Source organism: Saccopteryx bilineata, chromosome 1 (assembly GCF_036850765.1).
Source record: "Saccopteryx bilineata isolate mSacBil1 chromosome 1, mSacBil1_pri_phased_curated, whole genome shotgun sequence".
NCBI classification, from domain to species: Eukaryota; Metazoa; Chordata; class Mammalia; order Chiroptera; family Emballonuridae; genus Saccopteryx; species Saccopteryx bilineata.
In genome coordinates, this window is record NC_089490.1 from 402,696,354 (window position 1) to 402,722,234 (window position 25,881).

The window sequence follows — 25,881 nt, forward strand, 5'->3', positions numbered from 1 at the left end:
GGCCACCACTGCGCATTCTGGGCCACTGCGCTCGGGCCACCCTCTACTGTGCTCCTGAGTTTCCCCACGTTGCCTGAGGGGCCGAACTACTGCCTTGCAGAAACATAAGACAATTGACCACAACAATGGGAGACATTTGAAATTTGTATTCCTCTTTGCTTTTAAAATAGAACCAAAACAGTCAACTTACAGCTCATCTTACCTGCTTGTTTCTGCAAACTAGTTATTTTAACCATACTTCACCACCAACAATATTATAACATACTATGAGAAGTAACTGGATAATAGAGCTTTTCCACAATTCAAACAGAAACACCTAAGAAACTATTTCCAGTCCCACAAGTCGAGGTGCAGGGGGGAGGGGTGGCCCTGCACGTCTGGCCAGGGGGTCCCAGGAGAGCTGCTGATCCCGCGTGCCAGGAGCGTCCACGCTCAACCTCGCCAGCGTGCGCAGTTCTTGAGAGGCTCTAAGTTGTTTCTTAGCAGCCCATCCGGAGACTTTATTTCTAAATAACTTTGGGGGAAAACCATCATGGCTTTTTATGCAGCAAAGCCTCCAGAGGAAACCTCTGGAAGACGATGACATCAGTGGGGCTGGTGGTCCCCTCCTTGCAGCCCGCTTTGCCGAGCTGGCAGCCCCCCAGGACCACGGGAACCACTGCTCCCTCCTGTGGCCCCACAGGCTGTCATGCACGTCCTCAGACAGGGCTCTGGGTGGGGCTCTGGGTGGCCAGGCCCGCAGAGACCAGGTCCCCTCAGGCCCTCTCCCTGCTGCAGAGGGAGAGCGGCCTCAGCGGTGTGGCTATGGGCGCAGGTCCGTCCTCGCGTCCTTCCGACACCCTTCTCCTCGCGGCTGCCCTCAGAGCCCGTGACGCAGCCGCAGCCGTGGTGTCTGCTGCTACTCCATCTTCAGCCCCCTGGACTTAAACTCGATGTGGAGGATCTGCGACAAGCACCTGCCAAATTCCTCCAGGATCCTCTGCTCGGCCAGGCACTGCGAGCAGCGCTCCTGCTCGGCCTCCTCGCCCTGCGCCAGCAGGCAGGCGCACGTGGCCTCCACCACCTCCCAGGAGATGCACGAGGCCTGCCTGCAGAGACACACCAGTGAAGACCACGGTCAGCTCCTCGCTCATAAATGTCTGCGTGCACCATGTCTGTCTGGTGTGGGGGTTTTTTTGTTTTTTTTTACAGAGACAGAGAGAGGGATAGATAGAGACAGACAGACAGGAACGGAGAGAGATGAGAAGCATCAATCATCAGTTTTTTTCATTACAACACCTTAGTTGTTCATTGATTGCTTTCTCATATGTGCCTTGACCGTGGGCCTTCAGCAGATGGAGTAACCCCTTGCTCAAGCCAGCAATCTTGGGTCCAAGCTGGTGAGCTTTGCTTAAGCCAGATGAGCCCGCGCTTAAGCTGGCGACCTCGGGGTCTCGAACCTGGGTCCTTCCGCATCCCAGTCCGACGCTCTATCCGCTGCGCCACCGCCTGGTCAGGCCTGTTTGGTGTTTTAAAGAATGTCAGTGGTAAAATCGAATGTTGTCTTTCTAATACTGGAAGCTATTCACTGGAATTGCACCAAGGATTGCTTTTAGAGGAAAAATCAGTGGAAGGCAAATTTGTCAGCTTCTTGACCTCCCTCTCATGGTCGGTTCTACATTTTCTTGAAATCAGACCGACTCAAACCCAGAGGCCTGGGCTCCGGTCACGCCTGTGGGCTGGGCAGGGAGGAGCAGCAGGAGTCTTGGGGAAGATAAGTCCCTGCAGAAGCAGCCACACTGGTGATGGCCTCCTCCCCACAGGACAGATGCAGCGAGGGAACCCCAGGTGGCTCTGAGGACCCCCTCGTCTGTCACTCCTGGGGGTGCATGTGCCTCTGAGAGCCCCGTGGAACCTGGAACAGGAGCTAAGCCAGTTATACTTGACCCTGCAGGACCAGTGTTGTCCCTGCTGAGCTCAGAGAGGCTGCCTCGCTCAGGCCGTGCTCACACTGAAAAGGTTTAGGAACTTGATACAGTAGTAACAAGTGCTGGGTTATGAAAACAGAGACAGATGATGGGATTGGCTAAAATCTCTCCGTAGAGATAATACACAAGGACTTTCGTTGGAAGTGGAAGGACAGGGCTGCCTCAGGACAAGAGGAGTCATCACATTTTGAGACCAAAGTCCAATGCATGGGACCTTCACCACATTCCATCGGACACACAGTCCCAGTGGAGGCAGGAACATTGTCACACATAATGTCACAGAGCATTCCGCCACATCTTGCTAAGTTATTACGGATAACTTAGATTGCTGCAGGTCACAATGATGCATACTTCTAATATCTCTCTAACCAAATAAGCATGAACTCGGTCTTTAATACTAATTAATGACATCTGAATGGAAAAAAGACATTTTTAAATGGATGAATCTAGTCTGATATATAGTAAAATTATTATTCAACCTTTGAGACCTACTAGGATCACCAAATGGCCTCAAAATAATGAAACGGAAAGCTGGCCTCAGGCGTGGTCCCATCGGCACTCCAGGCAGGACCTCAGCCCGGGTCCGGCGTCCACGGGCTGTTAGGTGGTATAGGCAGCTCAGGTATTTGCTTCTGGACATCATGCCCTTGCTGCCTGGGGTCAGTGGCCTGTTGGTGACCCCCATGGGGATCTTGCTAAGAGGACCAGTAGGACCCCACCGCGGGCCCTCAAGGAAAATGTGATCAGAGCTGGCTGGTCTAGAAGGGGCATGGCGCCCTCCGCACCCCTGCCCCCGCCCGGGCGGCCCGCACTCTCCTCCCCAGGAACAAAGGAACTCTCCTGTCAAATCAGCCCCCACTTCCTGTCAGAGGGCTGAGCCCCGAGTTCCTACCTCTCTTTTCTGAGTTTTGGTGGTCTTGGCAGAGGATGGCTGCCTTCACAGCCTCCACCGTCCACAGAGCTGGGCATGGCCAGGAGCGTTTTTCGTTCTGGGCTTTCTTCATAATTTTTGCAGCCAACACATTTGCAAATAGAAGAGCACATAATTTTGGCCTAGTAATAGAAAATGCTTCAATAAAATTAGGTTGCCCTTCACTTCATCAAAAAAACCAAAATTCTATTTGGACCTTAAGTAACTTTATATTTGTATGTGCACATAATCTGCAATTTTCATTACCCCCCCCCAAAAAAAAAGACATGAAGAGAAGCCAATGGCCATGATGTGAGGAGAGCGAGGTGCATGTCCTCATGTGTCACTGCTGGAGACACAGTGGTGTGCCGAGGAGGGAGGTGGGGAGGGGACTTTGGAAGGCGGGGCCATTTTGAACGGAGCTTGGATCACCTGCTGCAGTTGAGGGTACCCACCCCCCATCCTGCCCCAGGCTGCAGCAGAGGAACCTACCTGGGCCCTTTCTGCTTCCTGGGGGGTGCACTCTACGTCTGGTTACATGGCAGTGTGACACCCAGGGGCAGGGGAGGGGACGTCCCAGCTGTGTCCTGTAAGCCTGGGTCCAAGCCCTTGCTCACGCCGGCCTGGGGGAGTCTGCAAGCTGGCCCTGGGGGTCTCAGGGTCCTAGCCCCTGGGGTTCCCCTTCGTTCTTTCCAGCTCAGCCATGCATCTAAAAGGGTATGTGGTGTGTTTTCTTCTGCACCTGTAGCTGTTTTAAACAGGAGATGTCTTCGGGATTTCTAGTTATTCTAGCACCAGGGACTATAGGTCACCAGCTCAGCACATGACAGTGGCCGGGCAGAGGCATGTGGCTGACTCAGTGTCACCGGCAGCCAGCAAGGGCTCAGCGAGGAGCAGAGAGAGACGCCACAGTTCCTGGGTGATGCACTCTCTCAGAGACAGGTGGGTTCTCCATCTCTGCGACAGCCTTACTGAGTCTGAGCGGGGGACAGCCATGTCTGCCCGCTCACATCTTCCAACATGTGTCTCCAGGGTCAGGAGGGCCTGTCTCACGCCTGACCTTCTATGACAACCTTTTAAAAGTCAAATCCACAGGTGCCCCAAAAGGCTGGAAGCAAGCTGAGGGCTAGCCTTTTAAGGAGGGGTTCTCTGCTGATTAGGCCTGAGGGTTCCTTTCTGCCTCCTTCCTCTTTTCCTTCAACACAGAGACAGAAAAGGGAGGGATGAAACTGAGGGAGGAAGCACGTCCCTGCCCTGCTGTTGAATCTTTGAGAAAAAGAAAGCACCTGTCCACCCTGACAGGGAGTGGTACAGTGGATAGTGTGCCACGCTAGGTCCCAGGTTCGAAACCCCGAGGTCACTGGCTGGAGCGCAGGCTCACCAGCTTGAGCACGGGGTCACTGGCTTAAAGCCAAGGTCACTGGCTTGAGTCCAAGGTCTCTGACTTGAGCAAGCAAGGGGTTGCTGGCTCGACTTGAGCCCCCCACCCCACACCAATCAAGGCACATATGAAAAGCAATCAATGAACAACTAAGGTGCCACAACGACGAGTTGATGCTTCTCATCTCTCTTCCTAACTCTCTCTCTCTTTTATTTATTTATTTATTTATTTATTTATTTATTTATTTATTTTTGTATTTTTCCGAAGCTGGAAACGGGGAGGCAGTCAGACAGACTCCCGCATACGCCCAACCGGGATCCACCCGGCATGCCCACCAGGGGGCAATGTTCTGTCCATCTGGGGTGTAGCTCTGCCGCAACCAGAGCCATTCTAGCGCCTGAGGCAGAGGCCACAGAGCCATCCCCAGCGCTCGGGCAAACTTTGCTCCAAAGGAGCCTTGGCTGCGGGAGGGGAAGAGAGAGACAGAGAGGAAGGAGAGGGGGAGGGGTGGAGAAGCAGATGGGCACTTCTCCTGTGTGCCCTGGCCGGGAATCGAACCCGGGACCTCTGCACGCCAGGCCGACGCTCTACCACTGAGCCAACCGGCCAGGGCCTCTCTCTCTCTCTTTCTTAAAAAGAAAAAGAAAGCGCTTGTCCAGTCTGCCCTCAGTTAGTCGGCATCTGTCTAGCCAGGAAGGCGACAGTCCTTTCTGGTCTCTGAGGGACTTTGTGCCAGGAAGGTGCTGCCCGCCCGCTCCATGCACCCCGGGAAATGTTCAGCTGGGGACATGTCCCCCACTGCTCTGCTCAGGGAGGAAGAGGCACAGCCCACCTCCAGGAGCCACCAAACTGCTGGCCAGCAGGCATGGCTCCCAGCATCAGAGCTGTAGCCACAGGGTGGCTACGCCCGGCAGCGGTGGGCACCCCCCACTGGTGGGCAGGCCGGGGAGTAGGACCTGCTCCCGAAGGATGCCTGGGCTAATCATTTGATTCCCAAGGCCTATAGCTTCTATTTAAGGAATGAACACAGATTGGACACCTGTTTAGAAACCCGGGGAGGAAGTGAAACTCTGTTTCTCTTTTGAAGCTACAGGTTAACCATGGTACCGGCCCCACCTCAAAGCACTCGCAGTAGTTCTTCAGGCAGCCCGACCGCCTGCAGTTGCAGCCCCTGCAGAGACGCGGCTTCGAGGTGCCTGCGCGGCCCGTCCCGAGTTTGGGCTGGAAAGCCTCTGGGTTTCTATCAAGACAAGCCTGGGACAGAAAGTGCAAAACTCCTTCAAGGCCTGTTTCGTTATCAAAGTCATGTTCAGGGAACAAACGGCACCTCGTTTGCTGTCACTGGTCTAGCTGCTCCTGGGAGGGGCCGCACCCCCCCCCACCGGGTACGCCCGCTCTCTCCCAGCCCGGGCGCACTCCTGGGCCTGTGCTGCATTTGTCCCGGCTCTGCGCTTTGTCTGTGCGTGCTGCACCCTTGATTTCAGACACAGTGATTTTTTCCCTCCCCAGGAGGTCTCCGGGTCCCCTGCTCCTTTGCTCGTCTGCTCACACCCTGCTGGCGGGTGCAGGTGCTGACCCTGCCCACGAAAGGCAGGCAGCCTATGGTTCTGTCCGCAGCCCCTGTTTGGGTCAGGATGACCCAGGCTGCTGGTCCCCACCATCTGCGAGGGAAGGAGAGGTGGGTGAGTCCACCACATGGAGGTCTACAGGTGCCACCGTCCCCACCGTGAGGAGACTGGGGCTTGCGAACATCGGTGTGACCTGAACTGAATCCTGGTTCGGCTCACTCAGGGAGCCCCCCAGTCAGTTCCAGACTTTGCAGAGGGATGTCGGGGAGCTGCTGGCTCTGCGGGGGCTCCCAGGGTGGCCCCAGCCTTCTGCCATTCAGCCTGAGCAACTGCCCAATAAAATGGGGTTAGAAGCTTCTGGAACTTGTGTCAAAACAGCTGATTTTTCTGCACGTGGAGCTCTGCTCTGTAAGCATCTACTACGGCTTTGCTTCCCCCTCCCTGACTTTCCAAGTCATAGATATGTATTCATTGTAGAAAATTAATGGTCGGCAAGGAGGCCCCGAAACCCACTGTCTATGTGGGCACCCCTCCTCCTGCACTTCTGGAAGCTTCCGCTGTGGCGGCCCGGACCCTGCGGCTCACTGACAACTCGGCTTACTAAACCTCTGCTGTGCTCCAGCGTCTTCCTGGGGCTGATGTGCATTTAACCCTCGCAGCAACCTTGTGGAGTACACAGCTGCAGCCGCCCTGCCTCACAGAGGAAGAAACTGAGGCACGGAGAGGCTGAGTGACAGATGGCAGGTGACCGGCTCTTGTTCCCAGGCCCACTGAGCCCGGTCACAACCGCTGGGCTGTGCCTTCCTCCCACAACGCCACCTCTTATCCCCTTGTTCACATTTTGTATCCCTTTATCTACCTTCTATCCAAACATACAGATACAGATATGTTTCTGGTAACCAAGTGACTCAGTGCTCTTTATAAAGATTGAGGAGATAGAAGTCAAGTCCCACTCACAGGTGATGACCCTTGACTCCCTTTTGTAAACCAGAGGGCACCAAGATGTGTCCAGCGCAGGTGCAGCCCCAGCCCGACTGGCCCCCTGCCTGGTGACCTGTGCCTGCAGAGAGGGACTGACGCTGAGGACTCCCGCACTCAGCGTCAGCGAGCGGCCTGCAGGGCTCGTGACCGGGAAGAGAGCCCGGACTGTCCCCGTCACTGGGACGCCCCGGAACACAGAGGGGTGCCCCTCACGGCAGACTACGCTCCTCCAACTCAGGCCTCTCTGCTACAGACATGACCCAAATTCCTCAAATCAAGAGTGTGGACATCGCGTGTTCTTAAGTCAGGACTTCCGCGACTCTGCGGCCGCCCCGCCACGGGGGAGGGGCTCTCTCCTGTCCTGGGCCAGGCGTGCTCCAGGAACGGAGTCCCACTCAGTGTGCGCGCTCCAGGAACGGAGTCCCACTCAGTGTGTGCGCTCTAGGAACGGAGTCCCACTCAGTGTGTGCGCTCCAGGAACGGAGTCCCACTCAGTGTGTGTGCTGCAACACCGTGGATCTCCCCGGTACTGGAACGAGGAATCTCTGGAGATGGTGTTTACAGACATCTCAAGAGCTTTCCAATGCTTTTAAAACACATGTATTTAATGAGAATGGTACTTACCTTAATGGCTTTAAACCTTTCCAGTCCGTGGTGTAAATTGTTGTAACAGTTATTACAGTTGCAATTGTTGCACAAGTCGCCACTGGCAAAGCAGTCACAGTACCTGTGGGACAGAGCACAGCGTGTCAAAGCTGCCGATGGCAGCGTCAGCCAGGAGAATGCGGCGACACAAGGAGGGACAGCGGCCGGCGCCTGCAGTCCATGCGGCCTCCACGAGAGGTCTGACTCAGCTCTTGAAAACCAGGGTGAGCGGGGTGATGTTCTCCCCTGACTCACACAGAAGGAAAGGAAATTAGTTCAAACCACTGGTTTCCTGAGAGAAGAGTTTGCCGAGCAAGAGTTTCCTGGGAATGTCCGTTGCTGTCCGTCGCCCCGCCCTGAGCCCTGAGCCCTGAGCTGATGTCCCAGGAACACTGCAAGTTGAGGTGGGAACATCAGACAGTCAAGAGCCATCTTTCTGGCCTGACCTGTGGTGGCGCAGTGGGATAAAGCGTCGACCTGGAACACTGAGGTCGCCGGTTCGAAACCTTGGGCTTGCCTGGTCAAGGCACATATGGGAGTTGATGCTTCCTGCTCCTCCCCCTTCTCTCTCTCTCTCTGTCTCTCTCTCTCACTCCTCTCTCTCTAAAAAAAAATCAATAAATAAAAAAAAAAAAAAAAAAAAGAGCCATCTTTCTATCAACTGTCCCAACCCATTTGACACGACGCTGGGGCGGGCACTTCTTGTCCAGACCTTGACTGGGAGTGGAGGTCCCTGCAGCCTGGAGCGGACCCAGTCTAGGCTGTACCCCGTCACTCCCGTCAGCGTCAGCATCAGCGAGTGGGCGGAGGTGATGGTGGAGACGCACGGAGAGGGCTGCTTCCCGCTCGGTTATGACGCAAGGCTTGTTCGGAAGCCTGCACGTTCCCCAGCCTCCCCCAAAACAGCGTTTGTGAGACAACGGGTCTCTCAGGGACGGCTGACACTGCCCACACCAGGACACGCTGGGCAGGGCTCTCTGTTCATTCGCTGTGGAAACAGCACCAATCAGTGCCTGTGAGGTCCACGTCCTTCCTCCCGGCCCCCACCCCGCTGCTCGGCATGGAGCTCCGGGAGCTGGTCACTGTCACCGCGCACACTGCACCGATCCGAGCCGTGACGCCCTGTGCGGTCTGTGAGCCTCCGGCTCAGCACGCGGCCCTTCTCTGGGGAAGACAGAGCCCAGGGCCCCGGATGGCACCGGACACACTCAGAACCACCTTTCCCTTCATTCACTGCAGACTGAGCCCACGGCAATTCTCTGTCTAGTGTCTTCACCAATTAATCTAGAAATTTGCTTCTAGGCAAGAAGCTAGTTCTTTGGCCTTCCACTGTGAGGTAATAAACAAATGAATACCTTCTGGAATGTTCATCTTGTTTCCAAGTCCTCAGTGGTCACCCCACTTTGTCCCAGTTACAGTCTTTGCTCAGGCTTCTGTGGCTTCCCCAGCCCCCGAGCCCAGCCAGCAGCTCAAAGCCCCTGGCTATGGAGCCCCCCCCCCCGCCCACAGACGCTACCACGGTGCCCTCCCCAGCGTGGAAGTTCCCCCGGGCAGGCCACGCGGTCCGGCTCCCTCACTCTCCTTCCTCCTCACCCTGGGCTGTGAGGCTGAGTCCTCGCCTGGTGTCTCATGGCGTCTCCAACCTCACAGGCTGCCAGTGACAGCCCAGTTCTTCTCAGAGGCAACCCTAGATTTCAGCATTACTTCTTTGAAAAATCAGTTTGCTTTCCCAGTTTCCTCCTGTGAACCGGGTTTCATGCACTTCTGGATTTTAACCGGCAGCTGCCCCCCCCCCCCACTGTCCTGTCAACGGGGCACGCAGTGGCTTCAGCAGGAGCCCTGCAGTGGGAGAGCCCGTGAGGGTGGCGGTCAGGGCTGTCAGACACGGGGACTGGGATGCCTGCTCCCAACAGGGGACTCAAACCAACTAGGCACTCGGGGCGGACAGAGCTGGCAGGAGCAGGGGCCGAGAGTGGGGCGGACACCCCACAGCACAGGCTGCGCGTGGCAGGACAGCGGGGGGTGGGCAAGTGCAAGCTCAGTGACAAGGCCTCCCCCATTTCAGCCGCAGGCCCACCAGGCCCATGACTGCTTCACAAGCTGCCCACCGCCCCCGAGAGTTGGCATCCCTGGGGGTGAATGTTTTCTGAAAAAAATTTGATATAGAATAAACCAATCCATCAAACTTTTAAAAACTAGCACGTGGAAATGTTACAGTCCATGCTCGACAAGGCCCCACAGGTAGCATGTGTCCGATGGGCTGGAGACTGAAGCCCAAGCCCGAGGACACGGCTCCGCCTGCAGCGTGGACTGCACCCTTTGCCGAGTCAGGTGGTCGAGGCCCCACGACAACACCGAAGCAGGAGCCGTGAAGTGTGGCTTCTGCTCTGGCTGCAGCGGCCGAGTCTTCCCTGTGGCACGCACCCTGCTAGCCAGTTTGGCTCGTCTGGACTGACTTAGAACACCCTTATTTCTATTTAATAAGGAAAGATTTGTGGTTACTTACAATTGCAGACACTGGGATTTGGTACAGTTACATGGCTTTTTAGACTGGGAGGCCCATGAACTAAGAGTTACTCTATAAAGATTAAAAAGGAAAATGTATTCAGATTGTTACTCTTTAAAAAGAGAATCAGCTAAGCATCTGGTGTTTTTGAACAATTACTGAAAATCTCAACACCAGACACTGTTTGCAGACAGCGTCTATTCTGCAGGTGCCTGGCTAGGAGGCTGGGGTGCCAGGGAGGTCCCATCGCTGTCCCCTCCCCAGGAAGCCTTCCTGCAGTCCCTTCCTTCATCTGCTTAAACCCCTAGTGTGTGTGGCCCCCACACCAAATAGCTATTGCCAGTTTTATGTTTAGTATTTTCTAAAATCTGAACAGTGGAAGGTACAAGTCGGAGAACGGCATATAACCGCCGTCCCTGTGGCCGTAGCAGGGCGAGGGCCGAGGCACCAGCCCAACGTCATCGGCACCAGAGCGTGTTGCCGGCAGTCACGTGGCCATCATGGGCCTCCCGCCCGACTGCTGCACTGAGAGTGAGCCCATAAGCCACCCTCAGGGCCACCAGAGGGGGACAGACAGACGTGTCCCAGACGCTGCTAAACACAGGGTGGGGGGGAGGCAGCCATGGCTCAGAACTCAGGAGAAGCTCCGAGGGTGCTTTGTGATGGCACTCGCTGCCGGAACTGAGGCTGGTCGTAACTCATGGTGAGGAGGAGGGCACACAGGCAACACCTCACTTGTTATTGGGGCTGCCCCTGGGGAGGGCAGCCCTGTCATCGGCCACGTGCTCCCAAGGTCACGTGTGCAGGCACCTCCCGCGCCCACCGGCTGCTCCGGGCAGCCTCACATGTGGGTCTTGGTTCCTGCAGCAGCCACTCCAGTGCTTGGCCCACACTTAACACTTAACACTACAGACCATCTGCTGTCGCCACACAGACACAGGAAGCGCTCGGTGCCACCCGCTCAGCACAAATGCCCTAAAGAGAGTGCTGGGCGAGGCCCTTCCCCAGGGACTCTGTCCTCACACACCTAACGTCCCGAGTCAGGACTGTGGTCGTCCCACATTGTAGCTCAGCCGTCCTATGCGCTCTGGCAAAGACTCCCCGGCCTGACCCGCGTGACCTGTGGGTACCCCCCACCACTCTCCATCTGTGTTTGTTCGGCGACCCCCAGGCCCCCCAGCCCAAACAGCAATGGTCTTGACTCATGCACAAGCCGCTGATTTCACCTCTTCTGGAGAGCTCTCTTACTGTCAAGATAATGGCCCCAAGCATGTCACTGAACACTATCTTAATTTACCTTCCTCTGGTTTACTTCCCCCTATAGACAGGAGAGTTGCAAGTCCCCTGTACTGCCCAGGAGTGTCCACCTTGGATCAGACACGAGCTGTTCAGAGCAGGGGCACGGACACTTTCTCCTCTGCCCTTGCCCTGGGTCCTCTCAGACCTGCCCCTCAAGAGGGGCACAGGGCAGCCAGCCACTCCCTGTCCAGAGGAACCCAACTCCTACAGAAAATGGGGTGGGGTGCCAAGAGGCATTCCAGTGGTGACACGTTGTCACTGTGGAAGGAGAGAGTGTGGTTCAGTGAGTGTCTACTGTCAGGAGGGTGCCAGCAAGCATTCGCCAGGGGACGTCATGTGGCCGGGACTGCAATAAGTGGTTCAGGTGACACCAAAGAATTCACAATTTAAAAAGTGTATGTACAGTGCCGTCCTGGGGGACCCACCATGTCATTCAGGACACAATACACACACAATTGGAAAACTAGAGAACAGAAGATAATCAACATTCAGTTTGCGCCTGACCAGGTGGTGGCGCAGTGGATAGAGCGTCAGACTGGGATGCGGAGGACCCAGGTTCGAGACCCTGAGGTCGCCAGCTTGAGCACAGGCTCATCTGGTTTGAGCAAAGCTCACCAGCTTGGATCCAAGGTCACTGGCTCGAGCAAGGGGTTACTTGGTCTGCTGAAGGCCCGCGGTCAAGGTACATATGAGAAAGCAATCAATGAACAACTAAGGTGTCCCAACGAAAAACTGATGATTAATGCTTCTCATCTCTCTCCGTTGCTGTCTGTCTGTCCCTATCTATCCCTCTCTCTGTCCCTATAAAAAAAAAAAAAAAAAACAAAAAACATTCAGTTTGCTTGCTACTGACTGTAAGGTATACATTTTGGAGACAGGACAGTTTACTATGGGTGGGAGAAGTTCAAGTCTTTCTGAAGGAGGTAAGACTTACTTCAGCTCCTAAGGTTGTGAGGTGTTTTATTATTGGCCTAAAGGAGGTTTTAGTGGGAATACCAGCACAAACAAAGTCTCGGCATTTGGAACGAGCCCCGAGTGCCCGAGGGGACAGCTGGGGACTCCTTGATTGTAACGGGCACTGGACTGGGAAAACTTCCACACCAATCTGAAAACTGAAGAGTTATAAGGGAAACGGACAACTCTGCCTCAGAAAAACATTATAAACAAACTTTCCTGCAGTGGGACTTGACTTCATCTCTGAGAAAACAATTTCCAGCAAAGCAGAACCTTGCATTTTCTCGAGTATAACCGTCATTAAGTTACCGAGAATAATAGCAGCGGCAGAGCGCACCCGGACGCTTGATCAGCAGATCATTAAAGCTATGTGGGTGACAGGACATGGGTCTTTGTCCATAGGATACGCTAGTTGGTAAGTTAGCTGGCGGACACCCCACTCTGAGGATGATGACTGGATGTGAATTCGCCACGTCACCTGCTCAGTGGGAGAGAAACGTGTGAAGCACGCACAGAGCTCCTCTGGCACCTTCAGCCCCAGTGTGACCCTGCCCTGTGCGGGTCCAACAGAAAGCTAACCAGAAATCTGAGGCGGTGGACAGCTCTTGGCCAGGGCCGGGAGTGAGGAGTGACACAGCTGCTGTCCCCTGAGCGGCCCCTTTCCACAGACACGCGGTAAGCAGGAACTCCAGGAGACCATCCCCACAGGGAGCCTGGGGTACAAGTGGTCAGGGCCCAGTCCGGGCAGTGACAGCAAGTCAAGTAATTCTTTGCAGCAAAAAATACAAACACAAAGCTCATGTTGCTCCCAGCTCATCATTTATCATATAAAACCTTTTATGACCTGCCTGATTCCTTCAGGATGAAGGAGATGGTGTCTGCCTGAGGAAACCGGCTGGAGACGGGGCGCGGTGGGGCGGAGGGGAGACCCCTGCAGGGGGGACTGTGGGGGCTGCTCCTCTGCACCCGGAGGGGAGACCCCTGCAGGGGGGACCGTGGGGGCTGCCCCTCTGCACCCGGAGGGGAGACCCCCTGCAGGGGGGACCGTGGGGGCTGCCCCTCTGCACCCTGAGGGGAGACCCCCTGCAGGGGGGACCGTGGGGGCTGCCCCTCTGCACCCGGAGGGGAGACCCCCTGCAGGGGGGACCGTGGGGGCTGCCCCTCTGCACCCTGAGGGGAGACCCCCTGCAGGGGGGACCGTGGGGGCTGCCCCTCTGCACCCGGAGGGGAGACCCCCTGCAGGGGGACCGTGGGGGCTGCCCCTCTGCACCCCGAGGGGAGACCCCCTGCAGGGGGACCGTGGGGGCTGCTCCTCTGCACCCCGAGGGGAGACCCCCTGCAGGGGGGACTGTGGGGGCTGCTCCTCTGCACCCGGAGGGGAGACCCCTGCAGGGGGGACCGTGGAGGCTGCCCCTCTGCACCCGGAGGGGAGACCCCCTGCAGGGGGACCGTGGGGGCTGCTCCTCTGCACCCGGGAGCCACCGAGGCACCCATGCACCGTGGCTGTGGATCACACACTTGAAGTAAAGGAGAGAGGCACCAGCCCCTGGAATGTTCTGGATGAGCTAAAGCCCCTCGCAGTGCAGGTCACAAGGAAGTTGAATGAGAACGAGGGACCGGGACATCTTCAGTCACACTGTGTAACTGAACCTGTAATGCTACCGGCAGGGTCTGCACGTTGCTCACATTGTTTCGCTTTGTCCAGAAACGTTAGGCCCTGCCGATAGAGCGGTTACCGTCAGAGCAGCACACCGCGATGCGGCACGCTCAGAGTGAACCTCGGAGAACAGCGGCGTCAGTCCGTGAATGAACAGAAACTCATCATCGGCCTGTCGGTACCATAGCAGCAAGGAGCCGGCGGAGAGCGTTGCTGAGTCTGGAGGGGCGGCCACCCGAGCCCCATGTGGGGTCTCCAGAATTGCCTCTCTTACTGCCCAAACAACCCTCCTCACACTGCGCGGCGCCTCCATGGACAGGAGCCCCACAGCGGACCCCACAGGAGCCCACAACCCCTGCGTGGCTCAGCCTGAGCTCCTTCAGGCCCAAGGCACGGCTGCATCCGAGTGGAGCAGGGACAGATGGTCTCCAGGACCAACGGACGGGCTCCCCGAGCGCCAAGGGCTGCCCCACCCACGGTTAGACATGAGGGGTAACTCTGCCGAGTGTCAACCGGCTGCACTAGGCTCGTTAGTCACAATTACAGGCACCACTTGAAAACGGCTTGACAAGATCCCAGGTGAGTAAAGAAGTGCAGCCCACGTCCGCTGGAGGGTGTGCCTCCCCGGCACCTGCCAGAGAGTGAGCGGACCCCACAGGGGAGGCGCAAAAGACCGACATCCACGTTCACTGACTGCTACACCATGGCTTATGATGATGACAGCGAAAGAAAAACAGAAAAGAGACAGATAAAGAAAGAAACAAAACGGCTCGCGCAAACCAAAGTGCGACCGAGAGAGCTCCGCAGACGCGGCCCAGACCGCGGATGGAGCGGGGCCCCTGCGGCAGCGCAGACCCAGCGCCCCGCGCAGCAGCACTGTCGGTGGCACGCATGACGCAAGAAATCCTTCAGCGCTCATGACGGTTGCAGGTAAAGCTAATTTTATAACTTAGAAGAAAGTCACAGATGTACCCAGAGAGCCTCTAAAACTCTTAAAGAGAGTGACAGTCGGTGGCTTCAATCCTTACCCAGCCAAAGTGATCTTGGGGGGTCCGGAAAGAGCTGGTCCCGAGGGGAACGCAGACCCGTTGACCACGGACGGCAAGGCGCCATCTTCCGGCTGCAGAAAGCCAAGGCGAGCATATTTTGAATTAGTTTGTGTTTTAAAAATTCCACCCCCTCAGCCCCGAGGTACAGAGAAAAACGATCCCTTTTCCTCTAGAGCTTTATGTCACAATCCCTTGACAACAACGCCTGGGTCTCGCTACCAGGATGACTCCACAAGCCCCCAGCTGGGTCCAGACCCCCTGGATGCGGGGAGGCCATGGCCAGGCTGTAGCCAGTGGGCAAGCAGGACACATAGCTGGCAGCTGGCAGCCCAGAACCCTGCATCGGCCATCTTTTTCAATTTGTGAAATAAACTCAGTTACAAATTTCTGTAAATGAAAAATGTCCATTATTATTATAGCTTTAGTATAACACAAGAGCTTGGCATTGGATGTCTCATTAGCAATCATTACTTCCTCATCTATTAAAAATTTTTTTGTAGTCAATTTGAACAAATTCCAAAGCAATGCCACAATCTCTGCTTTATCCGTGCCTCTGCCTCCTGGGCTCCTGTTTATGCTCCTCAGCGCACGGTGCACGGGCAGCACTCTCAGAGAAAGACAGGCTAGCAGGATCCGCTGACCTGGCTTCCTTCTTATCAGAGCTTGGAGAAAGTAAACATATTGGACAAATTTAGGTTTTGAGATTTGTCTATATCAGAGTTAAACAGCAATCCTTGTCCCTTCCTCCGCTGAAAACTTGGTGGTGGGGGGCGGCCAGGAGGGAGGAGTCCCTGCCTAGGGCACTCACAAGGTCACGGCTTAGACTGGCCCATCTCCTGCGCTCGTGAGTACTCTTGTTTATGTAGTCACTCAACAAATACCTGTCCTTAAACCCGCGTCTCGGAGACATCCTCTAGTCTCATGGCATTAAGTCCCATCTGTGCACCGACTCCATCCCTCCAGCCCAGAATTCCTCCCACTGAACCCCACTCCCACACGAGACCATCACTTTGATGTCTGAGAGACCCCCCACTTCAATGCTCCAAGTGGAGCCGTCTCCCTCACAGACGTGCACACTCAGCTCGCCTGACACTGTATCAAGATGTAGGGAAAGAGCATGTTTGTCTTACAGTTAATACATGTGCATGAGAGTGTAATCATAAAAGCATCCTAAATTCTAGAAAAGCATTTCCATATCCCCGAGGAAGGTGAGGGATAGTCCACACTGAGTGAGTGGCATGCGCTGAGGGCAGGACCGCCAGGACGAGCCCAGCCAACAGGCAGAGCGATGGCCCGGCGGCCGTGGGAAGGACGACAGTCACACAGAGTTGGCAGAGAGCTGGCTCTGGGGCTTATCGCGTCCCTTCCACCTGTCTGACACCGAGTGGGAGGGGGTGACTGCTTGGTAGATGTTTCACTGTTGAGCTTTAAGTGGAGGTTACGTGATATTTCCTGACAAACTGCAGCTTTGACAATCTACATTTCAAGAGACAATAATTCCCCACTGTATTTATAAAAACAGTGACTCACCTGCTGCGTGATGAGATTTAATTTTGTGGGTACTGGCAAAAATCTTCCGACCAAAGTCGTCACTGGTTTAGGGACCTCTGTAAGGAAGACAGTGAAAACGAATTGACACCACACCTTGTTTATCGTCCACTTGCACACGGAGGAAAGAACACAGAAGCTGTGTCATGGGTTTATCCCGTGCAAAGTCACTGACCTTATCTTCATCCTCTTTTTGTATCAATATAAAACCTCTGGCCCTGGCTGGTTGGCTCTATAAAACCTCTGGCCCTGGCTGGTTGGCTCAGCGGTAGAGCGTCGGCCTAGCGTGCAGAGGACCCGGGTTCGATTCCTGGCCAGGGCACATAGGAGAAGCGCCCATTTGCTTCTCCACCCCTCCGCTGCGCCTTCCTCTCTATCTCTCTCTTCCCCTCCTGCAACCAAGGCTCCATTGGAGCAAAGATGGCCCGGGCGCTGGGGATGGCTCTGTGGCCTCTGCCCCAGGCACTAGAGTGGCTCTGGTCGCAACATGGCGACACCCAGGAGGGTCACAACATGGCGACGCCCAGGATGGGCAGAGCATCACCCCCTGGTGGGCAGAGCATCGCCCCCTGGTGGGGGTGCCTGGTGGATCCCGGTTGGGCGCATGCGGGAGTCTGGCTGACTGTCTCTCCCTGTTTCCAGCTTCAGAAAAATGAAAAAAAAAAAAAAAAATTAAAACCTCTATTCTATAAAACCTTTCAGGTCAATGTTTTTTTGTTGTTGTTGTTTGTTTTTGTTTTTGTTTTACATATTACAGCCTTTTTCTTTGCCATAAAGCTACTCAGCTTGAGCTCCAGGAACCGTCTATGCTACACAAAGTGCCTGGTTCCCACACTGCTGCCCAGGCCTGGAGGGGCGCAAACTCAGCAGGGAGTGCGGGGCATTTTCAAAGAAAGCACGGCGCCATCTGTCGGACACCAGAACTACTTGCTGTGTATTCTTTCAACTGGTTACTAAGTTGTTAGGATATAAGTATATATTTATTAGGCTATTTGGACCAAACTACTTAAGGACTAGGACCGACAGGAATGTCTTTGGCCCAAGGACACCGTGTAAACATTCCCCTGTGAGCTCCGTGCTGGCAGGTCCCAGGGGGGGGGGGGGGGGGAGGAGAGCCACCTCTTCATCTCCTGAATCACCCGGCAGCCAAATGCCTGACCCACTGCAGGCTGGTGTGGCCCCAAGCGAGGTCACCTTGAGACGCTGGTCAGGGTGCAGTTATTTTATGGTGAAAATTAGTATGTTTACAGCATAACAAAGGGGACTGGGCCAGGAGGTTTGAGTATATGACAAGGAATGGATTTGGAGAGCATTACACAAACCCTCGCCTTCTGCTGATCTGATGGCCTCGGGTTTTATCGTGTGCCGGAAGGAGGGGAGTTAGGAAGAGCCCCTCCCTGCCGTGTGGAGGACCAGAGGCAGCCCTAAGCTACAGAGGACACAGCCCCAGAAGCCACAGCTGTGCGGAGCCACCCCTGCTTCTGCACCATAAGCAAAGGCAGTGTCATGAAGGCATTTGACTGTCCCTGGATAAAGAGACTGTTGGGGTGGAATATGAGTCACAGTCTTTCTTTTTGCCCCAGACTCCAAAGGTCCATTGAAATGACATCCAACTTTAGTGTTGATTCAAATTATAGGCAAGGTCAGTGAATCATCTGATAAAGAAATATTCTGGCTAACCCAAGATTTAGAGTAATGCAATTATGTATATAGCCCACATAGGAATGGCCATTTCCAAAAATTCTTGTCTATATAACTTCTATATAAACAACCCTAAAGCTATGCCATTTAAATTTTCTTTAACCAATCATAAGGCATTTAGGATAAGGAAGTAAGTATACTCTATGTCATTTATTATTATCTTGACAGTTTGAAGAAGTTTACAAGCAATGAATGTCAGATGATCAGTATTTGATACAGTTATTTCAGAACTCATGGTAGTACACAAAAATGTTTACATTAAGCATTAGTTTATACCACACCTCTAGGCATACCTGCTTGTTGGTATGAATTGTCATCCGTTAGAACACAAAGTTCTCTGCGGAGCGGGAAGTAAAGGATGACGATCCGAGAATTTGAAACAGTCAATACAATGCACATAAATTAGTCCGTAATATTTTTTTTGTTCTTAGCTCACTTCTATAGCATACAAAGTTTGCCAAATTGCCTATTTAACACCCAAACTGCCTATTTCACTTTTATTCTATATACAAAGCCAAATATATTCACTTACCAGTGACCAACTTATACATGATAGATGACATAGTTTTTAAGTTAAGTGACTTTGTACCTGACTGCAGACAGCTGTTTTGGTCCTGATACTGAGGGACCAGGCGGAGTGCTTTTAGCTCTCCCTGGCCAGAGTTGTCCAGACACAGCATCTGTGTCCCCCCTTTCAGCTGACATAGCACCTGAAATGGAAACAATGATCAGGTTGCAGTTTCTATCTTTTTTTTTTTTTTATATATATATATATATTTTTTTTTTGTACTTTTCTGAAGCTGGAAACGGGGAGAGAGTCAGACAGACTCCCGCATGCGCCCGACCGGGATCCACCCGGCACGCCCACCAGGGGGTGATGCTCTGCCCCTCTGGGGCGTCGCTCTGCTGAGACCAGAGCCACTCTAGCGCCTGGTGCAGAGGCCAAGGAGCCATCCCCAGCGCCCGGGCCATCTTTGCTCCAATGGAGCCTTGGCTGTGGGAGGGGAAGAGAGAGACAGAGAGGAAGGGGGGGTGGAGAAGCAAATGGGCGCCTCTCCTATGTGCCCTGGCCGGGAATCGAACCCGGGTCCCCCGCACGCCAGGCCGACGCTCTACCGCTGAGCCAACCAGCCAGGGCCTTTTTTTTTTTTTTAAAGGTTAAGATTTTTTTTTTTTTTTTTTTTCAGGGACAGAGAGAGAGTCAGAGAGAGGGATAGACAGGGATAGACAGGCGGGAATGGAGAGAGATGAGAAGCATCAATCATCAGTTTTTTGTGGCGACACCTTAGTTGTTCATTGATCGCTTTCTCATATGTGCCTTGACCATGGGCCTTCAGCAGACCGAGTAACCCCTTGCTTGAGCCAGCGACCTTGGATCCAAGCTGGTGAGCTTTTGCTCAAACCAGATGAACCTGTGCTCAAGCTGGCAACCTCGGGGTCTCGAACTTGGGTCCTCCGCATCCCAGTCCAATGTTCTATCCACTGCGCCACTGTCTGGTCAGGCTCAGGTTGCAGTTTCTAAAAGCCATCCAGTAACATGATGTACATTCGCTTCAATCTGAGACACAGCTTTAGCCCAGAATTGACGTTTTCATGGAAAATGGTAAGCCATAGATCTGCTCTAGGTTTCTTTCTCTAGGCCAGTGGTGGTCAACCTGGTCCCTACTGCCCACTAGGGGGCGCTCCAGCTTTCATGGTGGGCGGTAGCAGAGCCACCAAAGTACAAATAAAAAGATAGATTTAATTATAGTAAGTTGTTTTATAAAGATTTATTCTGCCAAACAGTGAAAATCCGACATAAAGTACTTGGTAAGTAATTATTATTATATGCTTTAACTTGCTGTAACTCTGCTTTATAAATTTTATAAAATAAAGTTACTTCCCTACTTTATAAATCACCATTACTATGGAACTGGTGGGTGGTTAGAAAATTTTACTATTAACAAAGAGATACAAAAGTGGGCGGTAGGTGTAAAAAGGTTGACTACCCCTGCTCTAGAATAACACGCTGTCTGGAAGGAGATGTGCCTCGAGGTGCGTGGGTGGCCGGTGGGCTCCTGCCCCACCTCTCTCTGCCCCTGTCTGCCCGGTGAGCGCATGGGCTGTTCCCAGGCCACAGAAAGACTTCGCCCCAACTCCATCTCGGTAGCTGGTCACGTACTTTAATCTCATGACAATTGTTCTTTCCTGTTGCATGCACATGTTATTATTTAACATATGGAATTTTTTAATGTCTATTAATTTCCTATAAGTACAACTTAGAAAGGTTAATCCAAGAACCAGAAAATTCTAAGAAGCCACCTCAGTGTTCCTGGGCTTGACCAGTGCTCTCAGACCAGCTGGTTGGATTCTGACCTCAGACATATTTTCAGAAGCAGGTGAGCCCACCTGTCCATCACGTCAGCCCAGCCACGCACAGCCCGAGCTTGCTGTCTGCAGCTCGGCCAAGGCAAGAGCAGCACCTCCCATGGGAAAGCCACCAAGACCCAGAGGCTGTGGTTTCTGCCTTTAGGTTGCCTTTGGGTTTCCCAGACAAGACAACTCAGCTAAACATGAAGAATCAACGTTACCAAAATAGATGTAGAGCCTATGCTAATGAGGTACTGATCACTGCATCAAAGCCTCAGATCATCCTGACGTTCGATGAAGAGGCCAACGTTCACACTCAGTTGGAATTTTATTTATATGTGGAGGGATAAGTTATAGCTGTGCACATGCGCACAGGCAGGCAGACACAGACACGGACACACGGACACACACACCGAGAGAAAGGCTCAGAGTGGACTCGCCAGGCCTCTGTCCATGGCACAATCCAGGCGTGGCCCTGCCCCTCTGGGTGTGTGCTGACGTTCCTCAGTGGTCTGCTGTAACTGTCCTGCTCACCTGGCCCTTGTGTCCTGGAAAAACTCTGCTCTCAGACCCCGTGGGCCTGAGTAGACCACAGACAGAGAGGTGAGTGCCATGTACGCCCTAGCTAAGCCCAAGCTCGCCATGAGCTCTTTTTAAGCACTTCCCAGGAAAGTGTATGCCTCAGGGCCAAGAGCTCCTTTCTCAGAACGAGGAGCAGCTAGGAGGAGGGCAGTGTCGGCGGTTTCGGCTCTTCGCTCAGAGTGCTCAGGGTGGGTTCCCTGACCCCTCCCTGCTAGTCCTCACCACTGAGACCCAAGTCCCAAGGCACCCCATGCAAGCTGGCTCCTGGTGTAACATGTCTTCTTATCCATAAAATGGAGATAAAAAGAATGCCTACCGCACACACTGGATAAGAGGATTAAAGGAAAATATCGCCCGAACCACAGATGCTCTGACTCCCTGTCCTGCAGGAGTGTCAGGCGGTACTGTCAGAAACGGGGAGGCAGGGAGCAGGGGAAGCAGCCTCTGGCCTGTGGCCGGAGCCCCACCCACCCCACGGTGGGCCCAGCTGCCCAGCTCAGGGGGCTGCCCGTTCCCGGGCCTGGGCCGGCCTGGGTCTGCGCTAACTGACCTGATGAGTGTTTACTGTCCGTAAAAAACCACAGCGATGCCCTAATCTGTGTTTGACATGCTAACACTAGGTAGAAATGGGAATCTTAGAGGTGAAAGGAATATTAGGAAGGTTCTTTTTATGTCCCTCTTGATAGATGAGACAACAAAAAATGTTGATTCAACAATTAAGCAGAATAAAAAATAGTGACTGAAATAACAAGTCCTGTTGACTCAGTAACTGACGATAAGGGACAGCTACACTTTCTCTGGTGTGGTTACCATGGGGCTGGTGTCCTTGTGAGAGCTGCCGGAGGCCTCCTCTGCGTCCTGGGATGCCGGGAACTTGCAGGGCTCCTGGGAAAGAGGGCTCTGCAGAGCGGTGCCCTCCGGATTCTCACTCATGTTGGGACCACCACCTTCCTTTACTTCAACCTAAGAAAAGCAGGCATTACTTTAGAAATCACATTGTGGACAGCGGGGTCAGCAGTCTGCATACTTTAGAACACTCTCTGTACATGTCACAGCTCACCCTGCGTGCCTCCCTTCCTCACTCTGACTCTCCCTACAGGGCAACCAGTTGTCTGACCAGCCCTCACTGGGGATGAAGGGCCCTGACCATCTGCCCACAAGCTGTGGAGGCGTGATCTCCATGTGGCGCCCAGCAGAAGTCACTGAAGAGATTTCTGGGTTGGTTGGGTGGCCCTCTCTCAAGCTGCTTGACCACCCCCATGCCAATGAAGCAGGTGGCCTGGTGGGACCTTCCTGAGAGGCGGACGCTTTGTCACCGTCCTTAGAGCAGGCTCATCAGGTTGTATGAAGTGTTCTCATCAATTGTTTGCTTTTTCCCTCTGTGGATCCTGAAATCCCTGCTGCGGTTTCCAGAATATTTATAACACCACTTACAATGTGTTGGTAGTAAAAGTTATAATTAACTAGTAAAGCTTTCCTAACTGACCTGTAAGACCATAATGAGAGCAAAAGGACAAGGGTGGGAATGACTTGTGCTTACGCTGTGCTCTACCCTGTCACCTCAATTACATACCAACCAGCACAATCACTGGGAACAGGGAGAAATACCATGATATTACTGAAAATCAATGGCATTTTTTTTTTTCTGAAGCTGGAAACGGGGAGAGACAGACAGACTCCCGCATGCGCCCGACCGGGATCCACCTGGCACACCCACCAGGGGCAACGCTCTGCCCCTTCGGGGCGTCGCTCTGCCTCGACCAGAGCCACTCCAGCGCCTGGGGCAGAGGCCAAGGAGCCATCCCTAGCGCCGGGCCATCCCTGCTCCAATGGAGCCTTGGCTGTGGGAGGGGAAGAGAGAGACAGAGAGGAAGGAGGGGCGGGGGTGGAGAAGCAAATGGGCGCTTCTCCTATGTGCCCTGGCCGGGAATCGAACCTGGGTCTCCCGCACGCCAGGCCGACGCTCCACTGCTGAGCCAACTGGCCAGGGCCCTTTTTTTTTTTTTTTATAAATTTTTTTTATTTACTCATTTTGGAAAGGAGAGAAGAAGAAAGAGAGGAGAGAGACAGAGAGAGAAGGGGGCGGAGCAGGAAGCATCAACTCCCATATGTGCCTTGACCAGGCAAGCCCAGGGTTTTGAACCAGCGACCTCAGCATTTCCAGGTCGATGCTTTATCCACTGCGCCACCACAGGTCAGGCAATGGCATTTTCAAAAAACCAAAAAGTCTGGGTTAAAAAAAAAAAAAAAAAGTCTCTTCAGAATCAAGGGTTTTAAAGTTGGGATGCTTTGAAATTTGACAAGATTATAAGGAGGCCTGAAAATGTCAGTCAACCCACCTGTGCCTGGTTCCCTACCCTTAACCTCCACCGGCCCGGCTGCCTGGGAGAGAGGACAGGTGAGTCCTTCCAAAAAGATGGTGTTTCTAAGGGAGCCCGTGCTGGGACCAACAGGCGGAAGGTGCCAGGCAGGACGCGTTTGGACTGGTAGCCTTCAAGCCATCTGTGGAAGGCTCTGAGGAAGACCTCTGCCCGGGTGAAGGCTTGAGGGGCAGGCTGCTCTGCAGTCGCTCTCAGTCGAATGAGCTTGGCAGAGGCCCAGCCTGGCCTTGACCCCAAGGAGCCGGCCGGCGCCAACAGGAAACCAGAAAGCAGCAATCCAAGGTGCTGCTGCTCTGGCTTATGGTACAGGAAGTCAGGCTCCTGCCTGCTCAACACCAACTCAAAGGTTCTTCTGCAAGGGCTTAATTTATGATTTACTAAATGATTTCAGGGTTGAGTAATCGAGTTGGCCAAACTAGATCGCTGGGCAAGGAGCAGCATTTTCTTGGGATCCTCTGCTTCCTTTAAAGGGGGATTTGTTTAAAAAGGGGCAGGGAGACTTGTTTAGTTTCAGCAAGAACAGAGCACAAAATGACCAGTGGTTTTCCACAGCAAAGGAGGGTAGTTAGCTGAGAATTAGCAGGAATGTACTCTGATTTCTATGTATTACATGTGTTCCAAGAAGAAAGCATCAGTATAAAGTGTGTGAGTGTGTGTGTGTGGGGTGGGGTAAAATGCAAGAATACGAACACTCAACCACACTGCACTTGTCTTCACAGACACCGGTTACTCTAACAAACGGGGCTCCCTTCCTCAAGCCTGTGATAGCAACAGCCCGTTAACACTTTCTAGTTTTTTCCCCTCTCTTCTGGTACCTCATCTGCAGGGTTAGGCCAGGTTTGAACCAGAGACCCAAGACACGGGTTCACCTGCAGGTAGAGCTGCTTGGCCGGCTGATGCATCTAGCTTACAAAGGGGTGCACCCTGTTTGGGATGAGTGGCTCTAACCAGGGCTGCGACGGACACGGTAAACAAGGGTTGTGGAGGGAAATGCGGGTGTGAGCCAGCATCTCACAGCCCTGCCTTCGGAGGCCTGCGGGGTTCTGTGCCCCTTTCACACTCGGCTCTTACTGGAATCACCCGGACAGCGGAGTGGGCGGCTCCCTCCCGGGCCCAGGCCCCCGGGGGCAGCACGGCAGGACTCCGGTGCGGGGTCAGCAGGGAGGACAGGAAGTGGACGTTGTAGGCCTGTGGGGGCGGGGCGGCGGGCAGCACCGCAGCCTCCAGGGGGTCGAGCTCCGGGAGGCTGGGGAACTCCCCCAGGATCCCCTCCTCGTGTTCATCCACCAGGAGCTCGGCCTGGGCCCTGTTCTGGCCGTCCACGTCCAGCGGGGGGTTGAACGCGTGCAGCAGAGGCTCTTTGGGGTCGGCGGGGCTCAGGTACGGGTCTTTAAACACGGGGAACTCGTCTTCCTCGGTCTTCACCGCCACCGGGGCCGTCAGGGGCACGCTTTCCGCCACATATGGGCTCCCTGCACTGAACAGGTCCGGCACCATCTCGTCTTCGGGACTGGACATGCCGCCCAGCAGCGGGGTCTCCTCCATGTTCGCGGACCGACAGCACCTCGCGCCCCGCGGGGTCAGCGCGGAGCCGCACCTGCAACCAGGGGCCCAGGTGAGGCGGGGCCGCTCCCACCGCAGCCCGCGGGCGGGTGGGGAGAGAAGGGTCCCGCCGTCCCCACGGGCCGCCCCGGGGGTCCCGTCGGCCGCGGCCGCTGACAGCGACAGCGGAGGGATCCCGCCCTTCCCGAGCGGCTGACGTGAGAGGAGTCTTGACAGACCGACAGGGGGCTCCGCCGCCCCCGAGGGGTTGACTAGGGACCCACCATCGCCCACCGCGCCTGCAGACCCGAGGTGGAGCCCGGGGCCGTGCGGAGACCCGACGGCGGCCAGGGGGTCTCAGGTCCAGAGGGACGCACCTGTGGCTTTGGGATTATTGCGGGAGCACAGGTGTGGCAGTTGACCGTTGAGGGAGGGGGTGAAGTCAGGGGCGGGGCCAGGAAAGGGGCGGGGCGCGAGACAGGGGCGGGGCCTGGAGCGTGGAGCGCGCGGGCGGTGGGCGGGGCCCGGACGCACAGGTGAGTGAGATGTGAGAGGGGCGGGGCCTGGAGCATGGAGCGGGTGGGCGGGGCCCGTTAACCTGGGCACACAGGTGAGATGAGAGGGGCGGGGCCAGATAAGGGGAGGGGCGGCGGGGCGCAAGGCCGGGTGTTGAGGCCTGGAAGTGGTACAGAGTCGCCGGCGGGGGAGTATGCGACTCAGGGAGCGGTAGCGGCAGGGCCGGTGACATGAGGCGGCTGGCGAGGAGGGCAAAGGGGAGCCAGGGACCAGCCGTTGCGTGGAGGTGGGCAAGGAAGGGTGCTCCCGGGCTCAGCAGCTCCAGGCTCGGGTGGGGAACCTGAG

General features: G+C 54.6%; 1 protein-coding gene across 2 annotated transcripts; it reads right to left on the bottom strand.

Annotated features, from left to right (window-relative positions):
- Nucleotides 1–259: 259 nt before the first annotated feature.
- TESMIN (testis expressed metallothionein like protein) lies at nt 260–25,435 on the bottom strand. 2 transcript variants are annotated; one of them, XM_066254078.1, is made up of 10 exons: nt 25,398–25,435; nt 24,550–25,075; nt 21,908–22,060; nt 18,756–18,876; nt 16,448–16,524; nt 14,897–14,988; nt 7,432–7,534; nt 5,375–5,512; nt 2,860–3,020; nt 260–1,088 (listed from the first exon to the last, which is right to left on the bottom strand). In XM_066254078.1, exons 2-10 carry the CDS (start codon nt 25,021–25,023, stop codon nt 899–901), a joined length of 1,509 nt encoding a protein of 502 aa, XP_066110175.1. In that variant the 5' UTR covers nt 25,024–25,075; nt 25,398–25,435; the 3' UTR covers nt 260–898. The 2 variants fall into 2 exon arrangements, with proteins under 2 accessions (XP_066110175.1, XP_066110174.1); XM_066254077.1 differs by lacking the exon at nt 5,375–5,512.
- Between the last annotated feature and the right edge of the window lie 446 nt (nt 25,436–25,881).